Here is a 21969-nt window from a genome sequence, read left to right on the forward strand (position 1 = left end):
ACAATTTATCTTTGTTATATCAATGTGGAATTGAAAAATGACTTTATTAAGGGCTGTAGAAACATGATCACAGCGTCAATCATAAAATCAATATTAAGGTGTAAGTAATCTGCCCTCCTCCCTTTATTGTCACTGGTAATGTTTTTATTAACAATGAATGTAATTTTGTTAATTTTAATTTGTACTGACTAGTTAAAAATATAAATTTTTCAAAATAAATTATAAATTCATGAAGTCATAAAATTTCTTTGTGCTAAGTTAAAAAATTATGAATTTGGGAATAGTTTAAAATTGTTAAAAAACTGTTTTACTGTTAACTTCATAGTTTGAAGGTTTATCCTTGTTCAACACTTTCACAACTACTTAAAAATATGAATAAATTCATAATTTTAAATGACTTACCTGAGTAGGAACATCAGAATGTTGGATATTTTCTTGCAGATGAGACATCAACATTAAATCTCTTGCTTCAAACCAATTATCATGCAGAGCATGATGATAAATATGACAAAGCATTGCTTGAGTACGAATTCGATCAGTACTATCTTTAACATAAATAAATTTACAAAGTCTGTCCATAATCAATAAACTCGTTTCGTTTGGTTCTTCTGGTACATCATCCTTTTTCTCTTCTTCTGATTCTTTTTCTCCATTTACAGCATTTTCAGGTTGTTGTTCTTTTTCCTCTTTATGCGATCGACTTTCTTTCCATTTAAAGACATTTTGATCAAACTATAAAAATTATATTAAATCAAATAATAAATTTTTTTTAAATAATCAATGCTGAAAAATACATTATAAGAGTAGTATTAAATACTTATTATGTTCTAAAATTAAATAAATTAAACAATTTTTTAAAATATAATTTGATTATTAATAATTATAATTATTTCTTAAAAAACATTTCAAAAAACAATAAATATTCACTCGATGAAAAGTTCCACATTCGACAAAGTACACATCTCACAACAGACCTTTCCTTATAGGCTACTGCTGGAAGAATAAAACTCTGGCTCTTGCCAGTAACCTTCAAAGAAAGATCTGTTGCAAGATGTATACTTTGTGAAATGTGGAACTATTTGTCATAGAGTGAATATTTTATTGTTCTTTGAAATGTTTTTTTAAGAAATAATTATAATTAATAATATTCAAATTATACTTTTAAATAAAACTGTTTTAACATGTCATTTAATGTAAGAGTCAATAAAACTAGAATTTCCACTAAATGTAGTCTTATTTCTTGCTTTTGTTAATGCTATCAGTGCTTTTGTTAATGCTATCAGATGTTATCATCATTAGTATGAAATTCCAAATTGATTACAATAATTCTACTGTATTAAAATGAGAACAGTAACAAACCTTATAGTATAGATGTTCTATATGACGTAGATATATACGGCACAATTCAGATGGTGTTCCTCTCTCTTCTAAGTAATCCTGTACTCTCTGAATTATTTGGCAAACTTCTTTTTCATCTTTAAGACGTTCTACATATTCTGGAGAATGTGCATCACATCCCTAAAAAACAAACATCATATTTTTAATACAGTCTGTAATCATAATTTTTAAAACTATTTTCACTTAAAATATTAGATTCTTTCCTAACTTATTTATTTCAACAACAGTAATGAGGAGCAGAAAATATAATAAACTAAGAAAAATTCTTAGAAAAGAAAATGCATTAAGAAAGCACATCTGGATAATTCTTTTTTCTTCAGGCATGGCTGGATTAATTCCTCTAAGTATCAAATAAACTACAAAATTATAACACATCCTACTGCTTTAAAAATTACAAAATTTTTCAAGCAAGTCCTTAAAATGTTTATGAGTTATCTTCTTGATATCTTTGAAAACATCTTGAATAAACTTAAACACTTCACCCTTGACAGCAGTTTATGATTATCATACTGATTTCAAATGGACATACAAATAATGTCCATTTTAAATGAATTAAAATTGATCCAGATATGAAGGAAGAGCAAAAAATATAAAAAAACAGTATTTTTGTAAAGATATGTTTATTTTAAATTGATATTATGTCAAATTTCATTCATTACAAGTGATGTTCACAAATATTACACTTATGTAATTTACCTCCATTTTTATAGTACATGAGGAGTTGTTTGGCATCTATGAGATATGTCAGCATTTTTTATCTCAAAAATTAGGCATGCAATGTAAAAAGTTTGTAGTACTTGTCCTCCAAGTTGAAAAGTTAGAGGATACTATTTTTTTCAGATGTTTTAAAAATTTCATGTAATATAGATGTTAAGAGCTAGGTTGTCTGGTTTCTGTGAGATGCCAGGCAATCCCAGTTTCTTCTTAGTCTCACTGTACTATTTACTTTTCTTTAATTTTTGGCACTAATACATTTTTCCAGTTAAACTATTTGCATAGAATCATTATCTTGTGTAATTTATTTGGTACTGAATGATACAATAATAGTTTAAATACTGTTCTTAAATATACAGCAATATGTATGTATATATATATATATACTGTATATTTATGAACAGCATTTAAGATTATATATATGTAATTTTAATATATCTTATAAAATACTTATATTTTAGTTTAATTACCTGAAGCATTTTTGTAAATTCTTCATCCATTCTTTCAATCATTGTAAGTATACATCCTCTCACACGATAAGGTACTGATGAAAACACTTCAGAATCCTCAGAAATGTGTTCTCCAACATTTATTGAAGAATTAGCAACTAATATGTCAAGTAATTTATTTATGAATTCCAAACATCTGAAAGTTTAAATTTTAAATGAACTCACAAAGTTTTTACTTTTACTTGATACATTATAAATTATTTTATTCAGAAAACTTACTTCTGCCACATTTCTATTTTCATACAAGTTGCAATATTTGGATTATAATCATATATAGCAGAAATAATAGCAAACATGATTTTTACTTCCATTGCTGGACCCAGAGCATGAGTTTTAACAGTATCCATCAATTCATTAAGTAAATCTATTTGTTCACTACGATCAGTTCCTTTTTTCCCTCTAGCAGCAAGAATTTCAGTAAGCTTTTTTAAAACTACCTGATGATTAATTTCAGCATCTTTTGCAAACATTTTTGGTTTTTCCTGTAGAAAAAAATTATTAAAGAAAAATAATAAATTTTATCATAAATTGTATATTCTTTAAAAATTTATTAAAATACTAGAGAAATATCCTATATATTAATATATAAATAATACGTAGTAGATTGAATTATTGTAGAAATTTATCATTTATAAGAAACTAATTATTCTAACTAATGTTAATTATGTCTGTCCTTATGAAAGAACAAAAGCCTACTCTATAGATTACTGGAAAACTGTACTTTAAAATGGCAAATCAGTTTTTGTTTCAACTATGTAATCTAGCCACTCTACAGACTATCCTAACAATAAAATTTTTTGAAAAAATCTGATATTCTCGGACTGTTTTTCATAATTTTATTTTGTATTATGTTAGATAATCAATCATATGTCATCTACATTACAGCAGCATGTTAGATGGCCTAAGCATCTTTATAAATAGAACAGCACTCCATATACTCCATATCATATTATATTATATTATATGAACTGGTTTGAAGATATCAAAAGGTAAACTAGACATTCTAGAGTCAAACCCTTAAAAATAAAATGTATAATTCAATATATAATTGGAGAAAAAACAGAAAAAGAAAAGTTCAAGTGGACTGCTTTGAAAGATAAACAACAGAAAATTTTCAGATATACATACAAAATGATGATAAATATTAAAACCAAAAATAGAAGTTATAATTGAAACTAAAAGTTTCAGCATTTATTATAATTTTATTTATTTAGAAATTATTTATAGATCAATAGATATCTGAATATAACAATCAGATAAAGTCTGTAACATATATATAATGTGTGTATAAAACAATGTATAGTAAAATTTTAAATCATTAGAAAATGATTGTTTTTTTTGAAAATTTAATGTAAAAAAACTAATAATTTCTTTAATATTTCATTTAAAAAAGATACATTGAAGAATAATTTTAATTATTTCATGCTATTTATATAATTATTGTTTTTTAATATAATGTTTAATTAAATACTATATTCATACTGATTTAATTTCAATAACATTTTATAATAATAGTTATCCTATTTTTTTTATATTATTATTATTATTATGGGCAATATATTTGAATTAAAAAGAATATAAGATAAAAAATTTTAGTTCTATAAATTAGATATATTTGTTAATATCTCATTCTTTAAAAATAAAATTTTAAAACTAACATACCATAATTAAAGGAACACCTCCTTTCACTTCTTCCCATTTACCTTCATCATCATCATCATCTTCACGTTTTCTTTCTTTTCTTTCTTTATCTCTCTTTTTCTCTCGTTTCTTCATTTCTTTTTGCTCATCTGCTGATCTAAATTAGATAAAAATACAAAAAAAGACTAAAAATAAATGCTATATTTTTAAATTATAATTAAAAAAGTCAATAATAATAATCTACAAAATATTACTAGTTTTATAACTCTTATAATATTTTCATTTTTATAGAGTTATCATTTCTACATAATTTAATTTCTGTAAAAATGAAAATGTTCACTTTTTCAAACAACATAAATTTTAAATTTTATGTAATATAAACTGTATTTTATAATTAAACTTAAAGTTTTTAACAAAATTAAAAATTTCACTGTAATTTTCAAGTAAACATTTTAAAATATAAAATAAGAAAAATATTAAATACTTTTTCAAAAACTTTGCAGCAAGATTTCCAGCATATTTTTCATCATCGCTAGATAAAGAACTTTCTTCTTCTGACGAAGAACCCCAATCCAATGAATCATCATCAGATTCCTAAATAGAAAATGTAATAAATGATTGTCATGACAAATTTATTATATTTGCTCTTGAAATTTATCATTTAAATAGTAATAAATGTTAACAGTACAAAAAACAATTTTATTTTGTAGATTTATTCATATTTTCTTGAATATTATTATCTTACAGGAAAAACATCATTCATAATCATGACACACATCAAATTCCATGTCTTTTCTTATCTTCAATCAAAATATTAATAGTATTTTTTCAACCTTTTTCTAATACTGGAACACCCAACTTGATAAACCTTTTCTTGCAGGGTCCCTATTTCTTTTAAAACCCCCTATCAATGTAGCATTATTGTGCTTTTAGTATTTTTAATAATATATATGTGCTGCTCAGCATTATGTTTCAAGACACCAGAGCCCACCAGTGCCGAAAGCAGATAATACCAGTGAACACTGGTTGTATACTTTCACCTCACCAACAGGCTAATAACATAGTGTTTTTTGAGTTTTCTTCATCTGTCTAATGCCTAAATAGGGACAAGTTTCTTATAAAACCTTCCTGAGATGTATTAATCCCCTTGACAGATCACCAAGTATTGTGCTATCTTCTTTCATCAATCATTTCCAGTACATGTGAATTATTGTTGATACCCAGACCCTAGTATAATGTGGCACTCCAGTTGAAAACAACTGTATGAATATACAGTATGTTGTGTTTCTCAATAAATTACAGATTTTTTCCTTATTTGATTTACATTTATATATTTTAAAAATTAAATAACGGGTCTGCGACTGGATCGTTTGTGTTTCTTCACGCCTGTTTTGGACCTGGATCTTTTCCTTTTTCGACTTTTCTTTCCGCACTTCTCTGCTTTGACACAGACACTTTATTAAATAACTTAATTTGACCCTTTTTCTTTATTATTTGAATAAAATAAAAACTGTATAGTAAGAAATATATTATTTCATAAAAGTTTAATAAAAATCAATTTCTTATTTTATAATTTGGAGAAGAGATCGTAAATGAATATATTTATAACATTAGTTTAATGTTAATTTAATATACCTAGGTTAGAAAAAAAATAGAATCTTACAGCCGATTGCAGAGACAACGTTTAGAGACCAACGGCGGTTTACAGATCGGGTAGACCACTGTTCAGAAAAATTTCATTGCAGAGACGACGACTGCCACAATGTAGACAGCGATTAGAAACAAGTTATTTGACCTATTTTCTAGACTCACTCGACAGCAGGTTTAGAGGGCTTTTCAATTCGAGTGGTAGCTTTGTTTGTGGAAAAGTTTAGATAAAACAGATATCGTTCCTTCGATGAATGTTGTAAATGGTACGAATTGACAAAATTATTCATTAATTAATTGCTTGGAGCAAAACAACAAAATTAAATACTTTACATTTGTTTTAAATGTTCCAATTTTGATATTCAAATGGGTGAAGACTTAAAACTTCATTTAATTTAAATCAGACGCATTTAATTACAATTTGAGTATTGTGTCGGTTATAAAACGTTAATGCATTTCAGAGTCATTGTACTGTTAAACAAACGAGACAATTTTTATAATTACAGAAATCTGTTTATAGATATAAAAAAATGTAATATTAATAATAAAATATTTAAAATTATTCGTTTCAATAGTTACGAAGGGAGACAGTAATAAGAAGAATTTCGAATTCGGTATAAATTTTTTAAATATGGATTTGTTCGTATTTTAAACCGTATTGGCGACAAAATTAAATATCGAAATGGAAAAGGATTGTCATTAATTGCCGAACAATGGTTTTGACGGCCTTAAGATTTTATTTCTGGAAGCTTTCGGAATATAGCTAGCGACCATTTCTGACGTCACAAACAAATAACCCGATTGGCTGAATGACTCCTAAAACAGGGGAGTAATAGCGAAGTAAGTAAGAGCCAATGTTTTGCTGAAGTTCGTTTAGAGAACGGTCAGAAATAGACAATCGTTGTCTTTGCAACGCATTTTAAATTGCGGTTCAGCCAGCCAACGTCTATAGGCCGTTCTGTTGATAAACGTCATTTAACGTAAATGCTGTCTCTGCAATCGGCCCTTTAAGTTTGTTGAAATCAATAAATTTAAAGAATTGGAAACTGCCAAAATTATGGAAGTTTTATCACAAATACTTGTAAAATAAATAAAACTTAAATTGAACATGCCAGCTATTTTAACTAAGGGCTAATATTATGCATGACAATTAAAATAATTGAATTGAATAATTGAGCAATTGAAATTAAGAAAAATGTGTTCCATTTCAATGTGTTAAGTGTAGAAATTATAAGACAAAGGCTCCATAAATATATTTTAAGAGCTTATAAGCTTTTTGAGAAAACTGAAATTAACTGTTTATCATTATACATCAGAATCCTGCATGTAGAAAACAGTAAATAAACATTGCAAACACATCACAAGTTGATGCAATTGAAAAGTCGAATACATTTTTGACAGGTTTAGGGAGATAGTCCCACGCATTTTGCATGAAATTTAAATTCAAGCATGAATTTTATGCCTTTGAATGCAAAGTTTGATGAAAATGTAATCATATATAAAGTTTGGTCTCTGCACTCATTTTTGCACCTAGAATGAATCAAATACTACATTTAATTAGTTAATAAAACTTATGAATACATGTCAAATTTTTATTACTAAATAAATTATTAAATTAATAATTAATCAATAATTTACTTATTAGTAAAAATTTGATACTTATTAAGCTTTATTAGTAATTAATAAAAAAAATTCTAATTCTAAATTCACTAACATCCAAAATTCCTGTAGATTGAGAAAAACCTTTCATGGCAATACTACAAGGTTTCTCTCGTTCAATGTGCTTCCTACTATGGTGATTGTTGTTTAGTTGTAAAATCTAGATATATAAAATGAAATTGCAGGAATACTAAAGAAATCTTCAGAACCAATTTTCAATAATTTTTGGCCAGCATTACCATATTTACACCATTCTCTAACTGCACTCAACTAAAGAAATCAAAGCTTCAAAATTTAACTAAACAATTTGTCGGAGAAGGTTTATATATAGATGGAACCATTTTAATATGTAGCTATTGCAACAAGTGGAGATCATAAAAATAATATGGAACTTAAAACTCAAGAACAGAGCCAGCAAGAGGAAAATTTATGCATAAACAAAACACTCAATACTGCAACTTTTTTATTTCATTGTGACCTTTCTACAACCTTGTTAGAAGCTTAAATTCCTTTATGGAAATTAAACCACACATCTCTTAAAAATTCTTTTGAAAAAATAACTGACAAAAAAATTCCAGATGAAAACACATTATGGAAATGTACATTGACAAAAACTACAATGCAACTAAGTTAAAAACAAAAAAGAAAACTGTGGATTTTGTGGAAAACTGTGTTTGCTGCAGATGAAACTATCAATTCTCTCAAGAGATATGTATTCAGATAATGGTGGCTCCTTTAAATGGAGAACCTTTAAAGTTTATGATGTTTAAAATGTACCATCTGGAATCCATAAACAACACTACAATAATGCAAGCAGTTAATGATGCATATTCAAGACTGTGGAATGGAACAATTAATTATGAAAGATTGTGGCTCATCCTGTCAGAACAAGCATCATAATTGCTAAACATAATGTCTCAATTGATGCTCCTTTATCCAGATTTAAAAGCATGTGACCTGCTTAACATATTCATTATATCAAGTGCATGAGAAAGTGCAAGAAGAATATCAGATAGCCAATTCCTTTATCCCTGAAGCAAGAAAAAAATCCTTACAAAAACTCCTGCTCAAGTACAGCATTACAAAGAAGTTACTAGCATATCTTTGTCACCTACTCTAGTTATAATAAGATAGGATACATAGCTAAAGGCTGTAGCATTTCTTTTCAAAAATTTTGTTAAAATTAAAAAATTCATTGGAAAGATCAAGGATAATTCAACTGCAGTTTTATAAGCTGAGGATTTGATTTCATGTACAGATCTAGAAGATAAACTGTCTGTACCCAGTCTACTCATTCAAATGCCTTATTGGATATATTAGGGAACTTGAAAAACAGAATTTAACAGAGGAAGTGGAATATTTTCCAGAGCTTTAAACTCTCTAAATGGATTTGTAAAAGAGAAGCTGTTCTCTACTGTCTCTAAGAATACAAATCTAAAAACACTTGATAAGTAATTGAACTGAACTTCCATATTAAGACTAAATATGCACTGTTCACTTCCATTAAGAGCAAATGATCATTTTCAGTGTATCATGATTTTATGATGTGTAAACACCATAACATAACATTTGATAACATTGAAAAGATGGCAGTGATTTGGCAAAACTACTGTATTTGGAATAATGTGGATAAAGATTTTGCCTTCATATAGAAAAAAATTCTATGTATTAAATTGAAGTTTTTGGTAAAAATAAAAAAATAAAAATATGTAAAACAAAAAGTGTAAATTTTTAGGAAGAATAATTTTCATATGCAAAGGTGCATATCTAGGAATGCAATTTAATTAAATCTGCATGCAGAATTCCTGTTATTAGTTATCATAAAGGAGAAGCAATTGACATAAGCAAAGAATCCTAAAGAATATACAGATTAGGTCTCACTCTAACAAATCTGTGGCCAAATAATTTTCCATTGCTTTTCTCATTTGATTATTCACGATAATAATATAAAATTTTTGAAACAGTGATTTCTCCATCTAATTGAAAATATATGTAAATCATCAAAATATAAAATTTATAAAAATCATCTGTACCATCAAATGATCCTAAATATATCAATTAATTAAATTTGATATCACAATACAAATATCTAAAATTGTGAATTACATTTGCAATATATCAAGAGTTTATGGCAAATGTAATTCACACAAATGATCATATCAAATAATATTTGTATTTTCTTTCATATAATTATAAAAATTTCAGTTAGAATGGAAAAACAAAAATTTTATGATTAGTTAGCATAGCATATGGNTTTTCTGATAAATTCTTAAGAATTACATACAAAGAAAAAAAATAAATAAATTTAAAATAAACTGCAATAACTGCAATTTTTTAAGTTAATTATAATATTTCAATGGTAAAGTAAAATCATATAATAATGAAATAACTACAATAGCAAAATTGTAAGTAGCATTGGTAAAATGAAAACTGTCGTCTGTGTGTATATGCATTTGTGTGTGTGAATTCCTTATAACCCCTGAAATTTTTGTTCAACCCAGATGAAATTTTGGTTATATTTGTTTTCTATTCTGATGGAAAGTATAGGCTACTTATTTTGTAGAATATTAGCTGTGAGAAGCTGGGGAGGTAGAGCATCAAACTCTAAACCCCTTTTTTAAAATTAAGCGTGGACAATTTAATTTGTAACAAAGAAATAACTTTCTACAAATTAAATTGTCCTGACTTAATTTTAAAAATGTAATTAATTTTAATTGTGCTGCCACTGCTAGGGGGAAATATTGGACTGTTTTGCATTTGGAGGTGGACGAGAAGCCTCAAATAAAAGGTTGACTCCACCATGGAATTGTCTTATCCCTCATCTGCGTGAGAAAGGACAAATTGTATAAAAGACACATCTTGTATGTATTGTCTACTAAAGAAACTTATTTCTTTATTATAAATCTAAACCCCTTTGATCAGTGACAGATCGGCAAGATCTGCTCACATCACTGGATGGTTGTATCAAATAGGAGGGCTATAAATCAAGTGAGGAAGTCATAGGTACGTTGATAGGGTGACTGAATAAAGTCAGGCTAACAGGTTAACAAAACTAATAACTTTAATAAAAAATAAAATGTATATATGAGCATAAGAGTTCATTTAATGGTATGAGTTCCTAAGCTAAAGGTCAACCAAGAGAGAGAGAGTTTACATCAGGTGTGGCCAAACTTTTATACCTTACGGGCTACTTTTTTGGTAAAATATAGTCTATGGGCGACTATGAATATGGGCAAACAATTTTAGGAGTTTTATATGCGCATGTGTTAACATTCATTTGCATTGTTCATCGGGATAAATACAAACAGTATGGGTACGTTGCACAGACAGTCTATTATTGTAAGAATAAATTATCAAATTAAGATTTTTAAACATTAATTTAATTGAAAGCAAATTGTTCAACTTTAGCTTCGCGGGCTACTTTCAAAGCCTTTGCAGTCGACTGGTTGACCGCGGTCTACATGTTGGCCATCCCTGGTTTACATTAATCAGACAATTATCATACCTCTTTAAGAGTGATGTCTGTCGTTTGACTGTAGATTATCCATAGAGGACTGGAGGAGGAACTTTGCACAAAGCATAAATAAATATAAATGTAATCCTTTGAGACTACAATTATGGTGGACGATTCTGTGCTGTCATCTTCTGAGTATATCCATGCCCAATTACGGTGGAATAATTCATGACTACTTATGTTGTCTTCTTCTGAGTATGTCCACCTAACTAATGGGTTCCTGGTCGTTACATCCCCATCCAGTATGGAAATTTGGTCAGGTGATAATTTGTTTGGCAGTGATGACAAATCAGAGATGTCATCACTGGACGATGAAAACTAAACAAAATTGACTAGTAGGTTTCTTATTTCTCCCAATTGTTTTTAGATTCTCCCCAAAGACAGTTAAATGTCAACTTTTTCACACTTTAACAGTTGATTGTCTTAACATATTATCAATATTTTTGTGAGTCAATATGAGGGGGAAAGGACTTGTTGAAAATTAAGTTAACATTCAATCTTCTCCCATTTTTTAACTCCGTGGGAAATTAACGGAAATAAAGAAGAGTTTCTAAAACACACCTTTTTGTTAAAAATTATAGAAAAACAGCCACTGGATTTTCACATTAGCTATAGAATAAACATTTTATCAATTTCAGATTAAGGATTGCACTTATGTTGCAGTGACATTGGTGACATTCACCTAACTAATGTACAGTATAGTAAATACAATTTATCTTTGTTATATCAATGTGGAATTGAAAAATGACTTTATTGAGGGCTGTAGAAACATGATCACAGCGTCAATCATAAAATCAATATTAAGGTGTAATCTGCCCTCCTCCCTTTATTGTCACTGGTAATGTTTTTATTAACAATGAATGTAATTTTGTTAATTTTAATTTGTACTGACTAGTTAAAAATATAAATTTTTCAAAATAAATTATAAATTCATGAAGTCATAAAATTTCTTTGTGCTAAGTTAAAAAATTATGAATTTGGGAATAGTTTAAAATTGTTAAAAAACTGTTTTACTGTTAACTTCATAGTTTGAAGGTTTATCCTTGTTCAACACTTTCACAACTACTTAAAAATATGAATAAATTCATAATTTTAAATGACTTACCTGAGTAGGAACATCAGAATGTTGGATATTTTCTTGCAGATGAGACATCAACATTAAATCTCTTGCTTCAAACCAATTATCATGCAGAGCATGATGATAAATATGACAAAGCATTGCTTGAGTACGAATTCGATCAGTACTATCTTTAACATAAATAAATTTACAAAGTCTGTCCATAATCAATAAACTCGTTTCGTTTGGTTCTTCTGGTACATCATCCTTTTTCTCTTCTTCTGATTCTTTTTCTCCATTTACAGCATTTTCAGGTTGTTGTTCTTTTTCCTCTTTATGCGATCGACTTTCTTTCCATTTAAAGACATTTTGATCAAACTATAAAAATTATATTAAATCAAATAATAAATTTTTTTTAAATAATCAATGCTGAAAAATACATTATAAGAGTAGTATTAAATACTTATTATGTTCTAAAATTAAATAAATTAAACAATTTTTTAAAATATAATTTGATTATTAATAATTATAATTATTTCTTAAAAAACATTTCAAAAAACAATAAATATTCACTCGATGAAAAGTTCCACATTCGACAAAGTACACATCTCACAACAGACCTTTCCTTATAGGCTACTGCTGGAAGAATAAAACTCTGGCTCTTGCCAGTAACCTTCAAAGAAAGATCTGTTGCAAGATGTATACTTTGTGAAATGTGGAACTATTTGTCATAGAGTGAATATTTTATTGTTCTTTGAAATGTTTTTTTAAGAAATAATTATAATTAATAATATTCAAATTATACTTTTAAATAAAACTGTTTTAACATGTCATTTAATGTAAGAGTCAATAAAACTAGAATTTCCACTAAATGTAGTCTTATTTCTTGCTTTTGTTAATGCTATCAGTGCTTTTGTTAATGCTATCAGATGTTATCATCATTAGTATGAAATTCCAAATTGATTACAATAATTCTACTGTATTAAAATGAGAACAGTAACAAACCTTATAGTATAGATGTTCTATATGACGTAGATATATACGGCACAATTCAGATGGTGTTCCTCTCTCTTCTAAGTAATCCTGTACTCTCTGAATTATTTGGCAAACTTCTTTTTCATCTTTAAGACGTTCTACATATTCTGGAGAATGTGCATCACATCCCTAAAAAACAAACATCATATTTTTAATACAGTCTGTAATCATAATTTTTAAAACTATTTTCACTTAAAATATTAGATTCTTTCCTAACTTATTTATTTCAACAACAGTAATGAGGAGCAGAAAATATAATAAACTAAGAAAAATTCTTAGAAAAGAAAATGCATTAAGAAAGCACATCTGGATAATTCTTTTTTCTTCAGGCATGGCTGGATTAATTCCTCTAAGTATCAAATAAACTACAAAATTATAACACATCCTACTGCTTTAAAAATTACAAAATTTTTCAAGCAAGTCCTTAAAATGTTTATGAGTTATCTTCTTGATATCTTTGAAAACATCTTGAATAAACTTAAACACTTCACCCTTGACAGCAGTTTATGATTATCATACTGATTTCAAATGGACATACAAATAATGTCCATTTTAAATGAATTAAAATTGATCCAGATATGAAGGAAGAGCAAAAAATATAAAAAAACAGTATTTTTGTAAAGATATGTTTATTTTAAATTGATATTATGTCAAATTTCATTCATTACAAGTGATGTTCACAAATATTACACTTATGTAATTTACCTCCATTTTTATAGTACATGAGGAGTTGTTTGGCATCTATGAGATATGTCAGCATTTTTTATCTCAAAAATTAGGCATGCAATGTAAAAAGTTTGTAGTACTTGTCCTCCAAGTTGAAAAGTTAGAGGATACTATTTTTTTCAGATGTTTTAAAAATTTCATGTAATATAGATGTTAAGAGCTAGGTTGTCTGGTTTCTGTGAGATGCCAGGCAATCCCAGTTTCTTCTTAGTCTCACTGTACTATTTACTTTTCTTTAATTTTTGGCACTAATACATTTTTCCAGTTAAACTATTTGCATAGAATCATTATCTTGTGTAATTTATTTGGTACTGAATGATACAATAATAGTTTAAATACTGTTCTTAAATATACAGCAATATGTATGTATATATATATATATACTGTATATTTATGAACAGCATTTAAGATTATATATATGTAATTTTAATATATCTTATAAAATACTTATATTTTAGTTTAATTACCTGAAGCATTTTTGTAAATTCTTCATCCATTCTTTCAATCATTGTAAGTATACATCCTCTCACACGATAAGGTACTGATGAAAACACTTCAGAATCCTCAGAAATGTGTTCTCCAACATTTATTGAAGAATTAGCAACTAATATGTCAAGTAATTTATTTATGAATTCCAAACATCTGAAAGTTTAAATTTTAAATGAACTCACAAAGTTTTTACTTTTACTTGATACATTATAAATTATTTTATTCAGAAAACTTACTTCTGCCACATTTCTATTTTCATACAAGTTGCAATATTTGGATTATAATCATATATAGCAGAAATAATAGCAAACATGATTTTTACTTCCATTGCTGGACCCAGAGCATGAGTTTTAACAGTATCCATCAATTCATTAAGTAAATCTATTTGTTCACTACGATCAGTTCCTTTTTTCCCTCTAGCAGCAAGAATTTCAGTAAGCTTTTTTAAAACTACCTGATGATTAATTTCAGCATCTTTTGCAAACATTTTTGGTTTTTCCTGTAGAAAAAAATTATTAAAGAAAAATAATAAATTTTATCATAAATTGTATATTCTTTAAAAATTTATTAAAATACTAGAGAAATATCCTATATATTAATATATAAATAATACGTAGTAGATTGAATTATTGTAGAAATTTATCATTTATAAGAAACTAATTATTCTAACTAATGTTAATTATGTCTGTCCTTATGAAAGAACAAAAGCCTACTCTATAGATTACTGGAAAACTGTACTTTAAAATGGCAAATCAGTTTTTGTTTCAACTATGTAATCTAGCCACTCTACAGACTATCCTAACAATAAAATTTTATGAAAAAATCTGATATTCTCGGACTGTTTTTCATAATTTTATTTTGTATTATTGATTGTTTTAAGCAAAATCATAATTATCAAGATCTATTTAGATATGTTAGATAATCAATCATATGTCATCTACATTACAGCAGCATGTTAGATGGCCTAAGCATCTTTATAAATAGAACAGCACTCCATATACTCCATATCATATTATATTATATTATATGAACTGGTTTGAAGATATCAAAAGGTAAACTAGACATTCTAGAGTCAAACCCTTAAAAATAAAATGTATAATTCAATATATAATTGGAGAAAAAACAGAAAAAGAAAAGTTCAAGTGGACTGCTTTGAAAGATAAACAACAGAAAATTTTCAGATATACATACAAAATGATGATAAATATTAAAACCAAAAATAGAAGTTATAATTGAAACTAAAAGTTTCAGCATTTATTATAATTTTATTTATTTAGAAATTATTTATAGATCAATAGATATCTGAATATAACAATCAGATAAAGTCTGTAACATATATATAATGTGTGTATAAAACAATGTATAGTAAAATTTTAAATCATTAGAAAATGATTGTTTTTTTTGAAAATTTAATGTAAAAAAACTAATAATTTCTTTAATATTTCATTTAAAAAAGATACATTGAAGAATAATTTTAATTATTTCATGCTATTTATATAATTATTGTTTTTTAATATAATGTTTAATTAAATACTATATTCATACTGATTTAATTTCAATAACATTTTATAATAATAGTTATCCTATTTTTTTTATATTATTATTATTATTATGGGCAATATATTTGAATTAAAAAGAATATAAGATAAAAAATTTTAGTTCTATAAATTAGATATATTTGTTAATATCTCATTCTTTAAAAATAAAATTTTAAAACTAACATACCATAATTAAAGGAACACCTCCTTTCACTTCTTCCCATTTACCTTCATCATCATCATCATCTTCACGTTTTCTTTCTTTTCTTTCTTTATCTCTCTTTTTCTCTCGTTTCTTCATTTCTTTTTGCTCATCTGCTGATCTAAATTAGATAAAAATACAAAAAAAGACTAAAAATAAATGCTATATTTTTAAATTATAATTAAAAAAGTCAATAATAATAATCTACAAAATATTACTAGTTTTATAACTCTTATAATATTTTCATTTTTATAGAGTTATCATTTCTACATAATTTAATTTCTGTAAAAATGAAAATGTTCACTTTTTCAAACAACATAAATTTTAAATTTTATGTAATATAAACTGTATTTTATAATTAAACTTAAAGTTTTTAACAAAATTAAAAATTTCACTGTAATTTTCAAGTAAACATTTTAAAATATAAAATAAGAAAAATATTAAATACTTTTTCAAAAACTTTGCAGCAAGATTTCCAGCATATTTTTCATCATCGCTAGATAAAGAACTTTCTTCTTCTGACGAAGAACCCCAATCCAATGAATCATCATCAGATTCCTAAATAGAAAATGTAATAAATGATTGTCATGACAAATTTATTATATTTGCTCTTGAAATTTATCATTTAAATAGTAATAAATGTTAACAGTACAAAAAACAATTTTATTTTGTAGATTTATTCATATTTTCTTGAATATTATTATCTTACAGGAAAAACATCATTCATAATCATGACACACATCAAATTCCATGTCTTTTCTTATCTTCAATCAAAATATTAATAGTATTTTTTCAACCTTTTTCTAATACTGGAACACCCAACTTGATAAACCTTTTCTTGCAGGGTCCCTATTTCTTTTAAAACCCCCTATCAATGTAGCATTATTGTGCTTTTAGTATTTTTAATAATATATATGTGCTGCTCAGCATTATGTTTCAAGACACCAGAGCCCACCAGTGCCGAAAGCAGATAATACCAGTGAACACTGGTTGTATACTTTCACCTCACCAACAGGCTAATAACATAGTGTTTTTTGAGTTTTCTTCATCTGTCTAATGCCTAAATAGGGACAAGTTTCTTATAAAACCTTCCTGAGATGTATTAATCCCCTTGACAGATCACCAAGTATTGTGCTATCTTCTTTCATCAATCATTTCCAGTACATGTGAATTATTGTTGATACCCAGACCCTAGTATAATGTGGCACTCCAGTTGAAAACAACTGTATGAATATACAGTATGTTGTGTTTCTCAATAAATTACAGATTTTTTCCTTATTTGATTTACATTTATATATTTTAAAAATTAAATAACGGGTCTGCGACTGGATCGTTTGTGTTTCTTCACGCCTGTTTTGGACCTGGATCTTTTCCTTTTTCGACTTTTCTTTCCGCACTTCTCTGCTTTGACACAGACACTTTATTAAATAACTTAATTTGACCCTTTTTCTTTATTATTTGAATAAAATAAAAACTGTATAGTAAGAAATATATTATTTCATAAAAGTTTAATAAAAATCAATTTCTTATTTTATAATTTGGAGAAGAGATCGTAAATGAATATATTTATAACATTAGTTTAATGTTAATTTAATATACCTAGGTTAGAAAAAAAATAGAATCTTACAGCCGATTGCAGAGACAACGTTTAGAGACCAACGGCGGTTTACAGATCGGGTAGACCACTGTTCAGAAAAATTTCATTGCAGAGACGACGACTGCCACAATGTAGACAGCGATTAGAAACAAGTTATTTGACCTATTTTCTAGACTCACTCGACAGCAGGTTTAGAGGGCTTTTCAATTCGAGTGGTAGCTTTGTTTGTGGAAAAGTTTAGATAAAACAGATATCGTTCCTTCGATGAATGTTGTAAATGGTACGAATTGACAAAATTATTCATTAATTAATTGCTTGGAGCAAAACAACAAAATTAAATACTTTACATTTGTTTTAAATGTTCCAATTTTGATATTCAAATGGGTGAAGACTTAAAACTTCATTTAATTTAAATCAGACGCATTTAATTACAATTTGAGTATTGTGTCGGTTATAAAACGTTAATGCATTTCAGAGTCATTGTACTGTTAAACAAACGAGACAATTTTTATAATTACAGAAATCTGTTTATAGATATAAAAAAATGTAATATTAATAATAAAATATTTAAAATTATTCGTTTCAATAGTTACGAAGGGAGACAGTAATAAGAAGAATTTCGAATTCGGTATAAATTTTTTAAATATGGATTTGTTCGTATTTTAAACCGTATTGGCGACAAAATTAAATATCGAAATGGAAAAGGATTGTCATTAATTGCCGAACAATGGTTTTGACGGCCTTAAGATTTTATTTCTGGAAGCTTTCGGAATATAGCTAGCGACCATTTCTGACGTCACAAACAAATAACCCGATTGGCTGAATGACTCCTAAAACAGGGGAGTAATAGCGAAGTAAGTAAGAGCCAATGTTTTGCTGAAGTTCGTTTAGAGAACGGTCAGAAATAGACAATCGTTGTCTTTGCAACGCATTTTAAATTGCGGTTCAGCCAGCCAACGTCTATAGGCCGTTCTGTTGATAAACGTCATTTAACGTAAATGCTGTCTCTGCAATCGGCCCTTTAAGTTTGTTGAAATCAATAAATTTAAAGAATTGGAAACTGCCAAAATTATGGAAGTTTTATCACAAATACTTGTAAAATAAATAAAACTTAAATTGAACATGCCAGCTATTTTAACTAAGGGCTAATATTATGCATGACAATTAAAATAATTGAATTGAATAATTGAGCAATTGAAATTAAGAAAAATGTGTTCCATTTCAATGTGTTAAGTGTAGAAATTATAAGACAAAGGCTCCATAAATATATTTTAAGAGCTTATAAGCTTTTTGAGAAAACTGAAATTAACTGTTTATCATTATACATCAGAATCCTGCATGTAGAAAACAGTAAATAAACATTGCAAACACATCACAAGTTGATGCAATTGAAAAGTCGAATACATTTTTGACAGGTTTAGGGAGATAGTCCCACGCATTTTGCATGAAATTTAAATTCAAGCATGAATTTTATGCCTTTGAATGCAAAGTTTGATGAAAATGTAATCATATATAAAGTTTGGTCTCTGCACTCATTTTTGCACCTAGAATGAATCAAATACTACATTTAATTAGTTAATAAAACTTATGAATACATGTCAAATTTTTATTACTAAATAAATTATTAAATTAATAATTAATCAATAATTTACTTATTAGTAAAAATTTGATACTTATTAAGCTTTATTAGTAATTAATAAAAAAAATTCTAATTCTAAATTCACTAACATCCAAAATTCCTGTAGATTGAGAAAAACCTTTCATGGCAATACTACAAGGTTTCTCTCGTTCAATGTGCTTCCTACTATGGTGATTGTTGTTTAGTTGTAAAATCTAGATATATAAAATGAAATTGCAGGAATACTAAAGAAATCTTCAGAACCAATTTTCAATAATTTTTGGCCAGCATTACCATATTTACACCATTCTCTAACTGCACTCAACTAAAGAAATCAAAGCTTCAAAATTTAACTAAACAATTTGTCGGAGAAGGTTTATATATAGATGGAACCATTTTAATATGTAGCTATTGCAACAAGTGGAGATCATAAAAATAATATGGAACTTAAAACTCAAGAACAGAGCCAGCAAGAGGAAAATTTATGCATAAACAAAACACTCAATACTGCAACTTTTTTATTTCATTGTGACCTTTCTACAACCTTGTTAGAAGCTTAAATTCCTTTATGGAAATTAAACCACACATCTCTTAAAAATTCTTTTGAAAAAATAACTGACAAAAAAATTCCAGATGAAAACACATTATGGAAATGTACATTGACAAAAACTACAATGCAACTAAGTTAAAAACAAAAAAGAAAACTGTGGATTTTGTGGAAAACTGTGTTTGCTGCAGATGAAACTATCAATTCTCTCAAGAGATATGTATTCAGATAATGGTGGCTCCTTTAAATGGAGAACCTTTAAAGTTTATGATGTTTAAAATGTACCATCTGGAATCCATAAACAACACTACAATAATGCAAGCAGTTAATGATGCATATTCAAGACTGTGGAATGGAACAATTAATTATGAAAGATTGTGGCTCATCCTGTCAGAACAAGCATCATAATTGCTAAACATAATGTCTCAATTGATGCTCCTTTATCCAGATTTAAAAGCATGTGACCTGCTTAACATATTCATTATATCAAGTGCATGAGAAAGTGCAAGAAGAATATCAGATAGCCAATTCCTTTATCCCTGAAGCAAGAAAAAAATCCTTACAAAAACTCCTGCTCAAGTACAGCATTACAAAGAAGTTACTAGCATATCTTTGTCACCTACTCTAGTTATAATAAGATAGGATACATAGCTAAAGGCTGTAGCATTTCTTTTCAAAAATTTTGTTAAAATTAAAAAATTCATTGGAAAGATCAAGGATAATTCAACTGCAGTTTTATAAGCTGAGGATTTGATTTCATGTACAGATCTAGAAGATAAACTGTCTGTACCCAGTCTACTCATTCAAATGCCTTATTGGATATATTAGGGAACTTGAAAAACAGAATTTAACAGAGGAAGTGGAATATTTTCCAGAGCTTTAAACTCTCTAAATGGATTTGTAAAAGAGAAGCTGTTCTCTACTGTCTCTAAGAATACAAATCTAAAAACACTTGATAAGTAATTGAACTGAACTTCCATATTAAGACTAAATATGCACTGTTCACTTCCATTAAGAGCAAATGATCATTTTCAGTGTATCATGATTTTATGATGTGTAAACACCATAACATAACATTTGATAACATTGAAAAGATGGTAGTGATTTGGCAAAACTACTGTATTTGGAATAATGTGGATAAAGATTTTGCCTTCATATAGAAAAAAATTCTATGTATTAAATTGAAGTTTTTGGTAAAAATAAAAAAATAAAAATATGTAAAACAAAAAGTGTAAATTTTTAGGAAGAATAATTTTCATATGCAAAGGTGCATATCTAGGAATGCAATTTAATTAAATCTGCATGCAGAATTCCTGTTATTAGTTATCATAAAGGAGAAGCAATTGACATAAGCAAAGAATCCTAAAGAATATACAGATTAGGTCTCACTCTAACAAATCTGTGGCCAAATAATTTTCCATTGCTTTTCTCATTTGATTATTCACGATAATAATATAAAATTTTTGAAACAGTGATTTCTCCATCTAATTGAAAATATATGTAAATCATCAAAATATAAAATTTATAAAAATCATCTGTACCATCAAATGATCCTAAATATATCAATTAATTAAATTTGATATCACAATACAAATATCTAAAATTGTGAATTACATTTGCAATATATCAAGAGTTTATGGCAAATGTAATTCACACAAATGATCATATCAAATAATATTTGTATTTTCTTTCATATAATTATAAAAATTTCAGTTAGAATGGAAAAACAAAAATTTTATGATTAGTTAGCATAGCATATGGTATGTTGTATGATGATTTCTTGATTCTAATGAATAACTTTTTTGAACTATTCTGGTCTCAAAAATTGGGGTCACATTAGAATCAGGCACAAAGTCAACTTGATGCAGCCTCATTTGCATTGTTTGTTCTTCACTTTTCTAGGTAATTTGTATGGATTAGATCTATTTGCCAATATAGACATGGTATATGTCCCTCCTATTGCTTCAGTTTTAATTTTGGTTTCGGAATTACTTGGTGAATTACAGCAAGCCAAATGAACAATGTTCAGCAGACAAATCTATAAAGCAGTATCTAAGTAGAGAGTTATCCACTATGCA

General features: G+C 27.3%; 1 protein-coding gene across 1 annotated transcript in view; it reads right to left on the reverse strand.

Moving 5' to 3' along the window:
• LOC111630837 (eukaryotic translation initiation factor 3 subunit C-like) overlaps positions 1 to 21969 on the reverse strand; it is a 69644-nt gene that overhangs the window by 30736 nt on the left and 16939 nt on the right. The window contains exons 9-21 of the mRNA XM_023375001.1: positions 16578 to 16687; positions 16115 to 16250; positions 14626 to 14888; positions 14368 to 14542; positions 13145 to 13303; positions 12188 to 12517; positions 7624 to 7728; positions 4747 to 4856; positions 4284 to 4419; positions 2841 to 3103; positions 2583 to 2757; positions 1360 to 1518; positions 403 to 732 (exon numbers count right to left, since the gene is read on the reverse strand). Coding sequence (XP_023230769.1) covers positions 403 to 732; positions 1360 to 1518; positions 2583 to 2757; positions 2841 to 3103; positions 4284 to 4419; positions 4747 to 4856; positions 7624 to 7728; positions 12188 to 12517; positions 13145 to 13303; positions 14368 to 14542; positions 14626 to 14888; positions 16115 to 16250; positions 16578 to 16687 — 2451 coding nt within the window. The remainder of the gene's footprint in view (positions 1 to 402; positions 733 to 1359; positions 1519 to 2582; positions 2758 to 2840; positions 3104 to 4283; positions 4420 to 4746; positions 4857 to 7623; positions 7729 to 12187; positions 12518 to 13144; positions 13304 to 14367; positions 14543 to 14625; positions 14889 to 16114; positions 16251 to 16577; positions 16688 to 21969) is intronic.

Source organism: Centruroides sculpturatus, unplaced genomic scaffold (genome assembly GCF_000671375.1).
Source record: "Centruroides sculpturatus isolate CEXI.00-Female unplaced genomic scaffold, Cexi_2.0 scaffold6, whole genome shotgun sequence".
NCBI lineage: Eukaryota > Metazoa > Arthropoda > Arachnida > Scorpiones > Buthidae > Centruroides > Centruroides sculpturatus.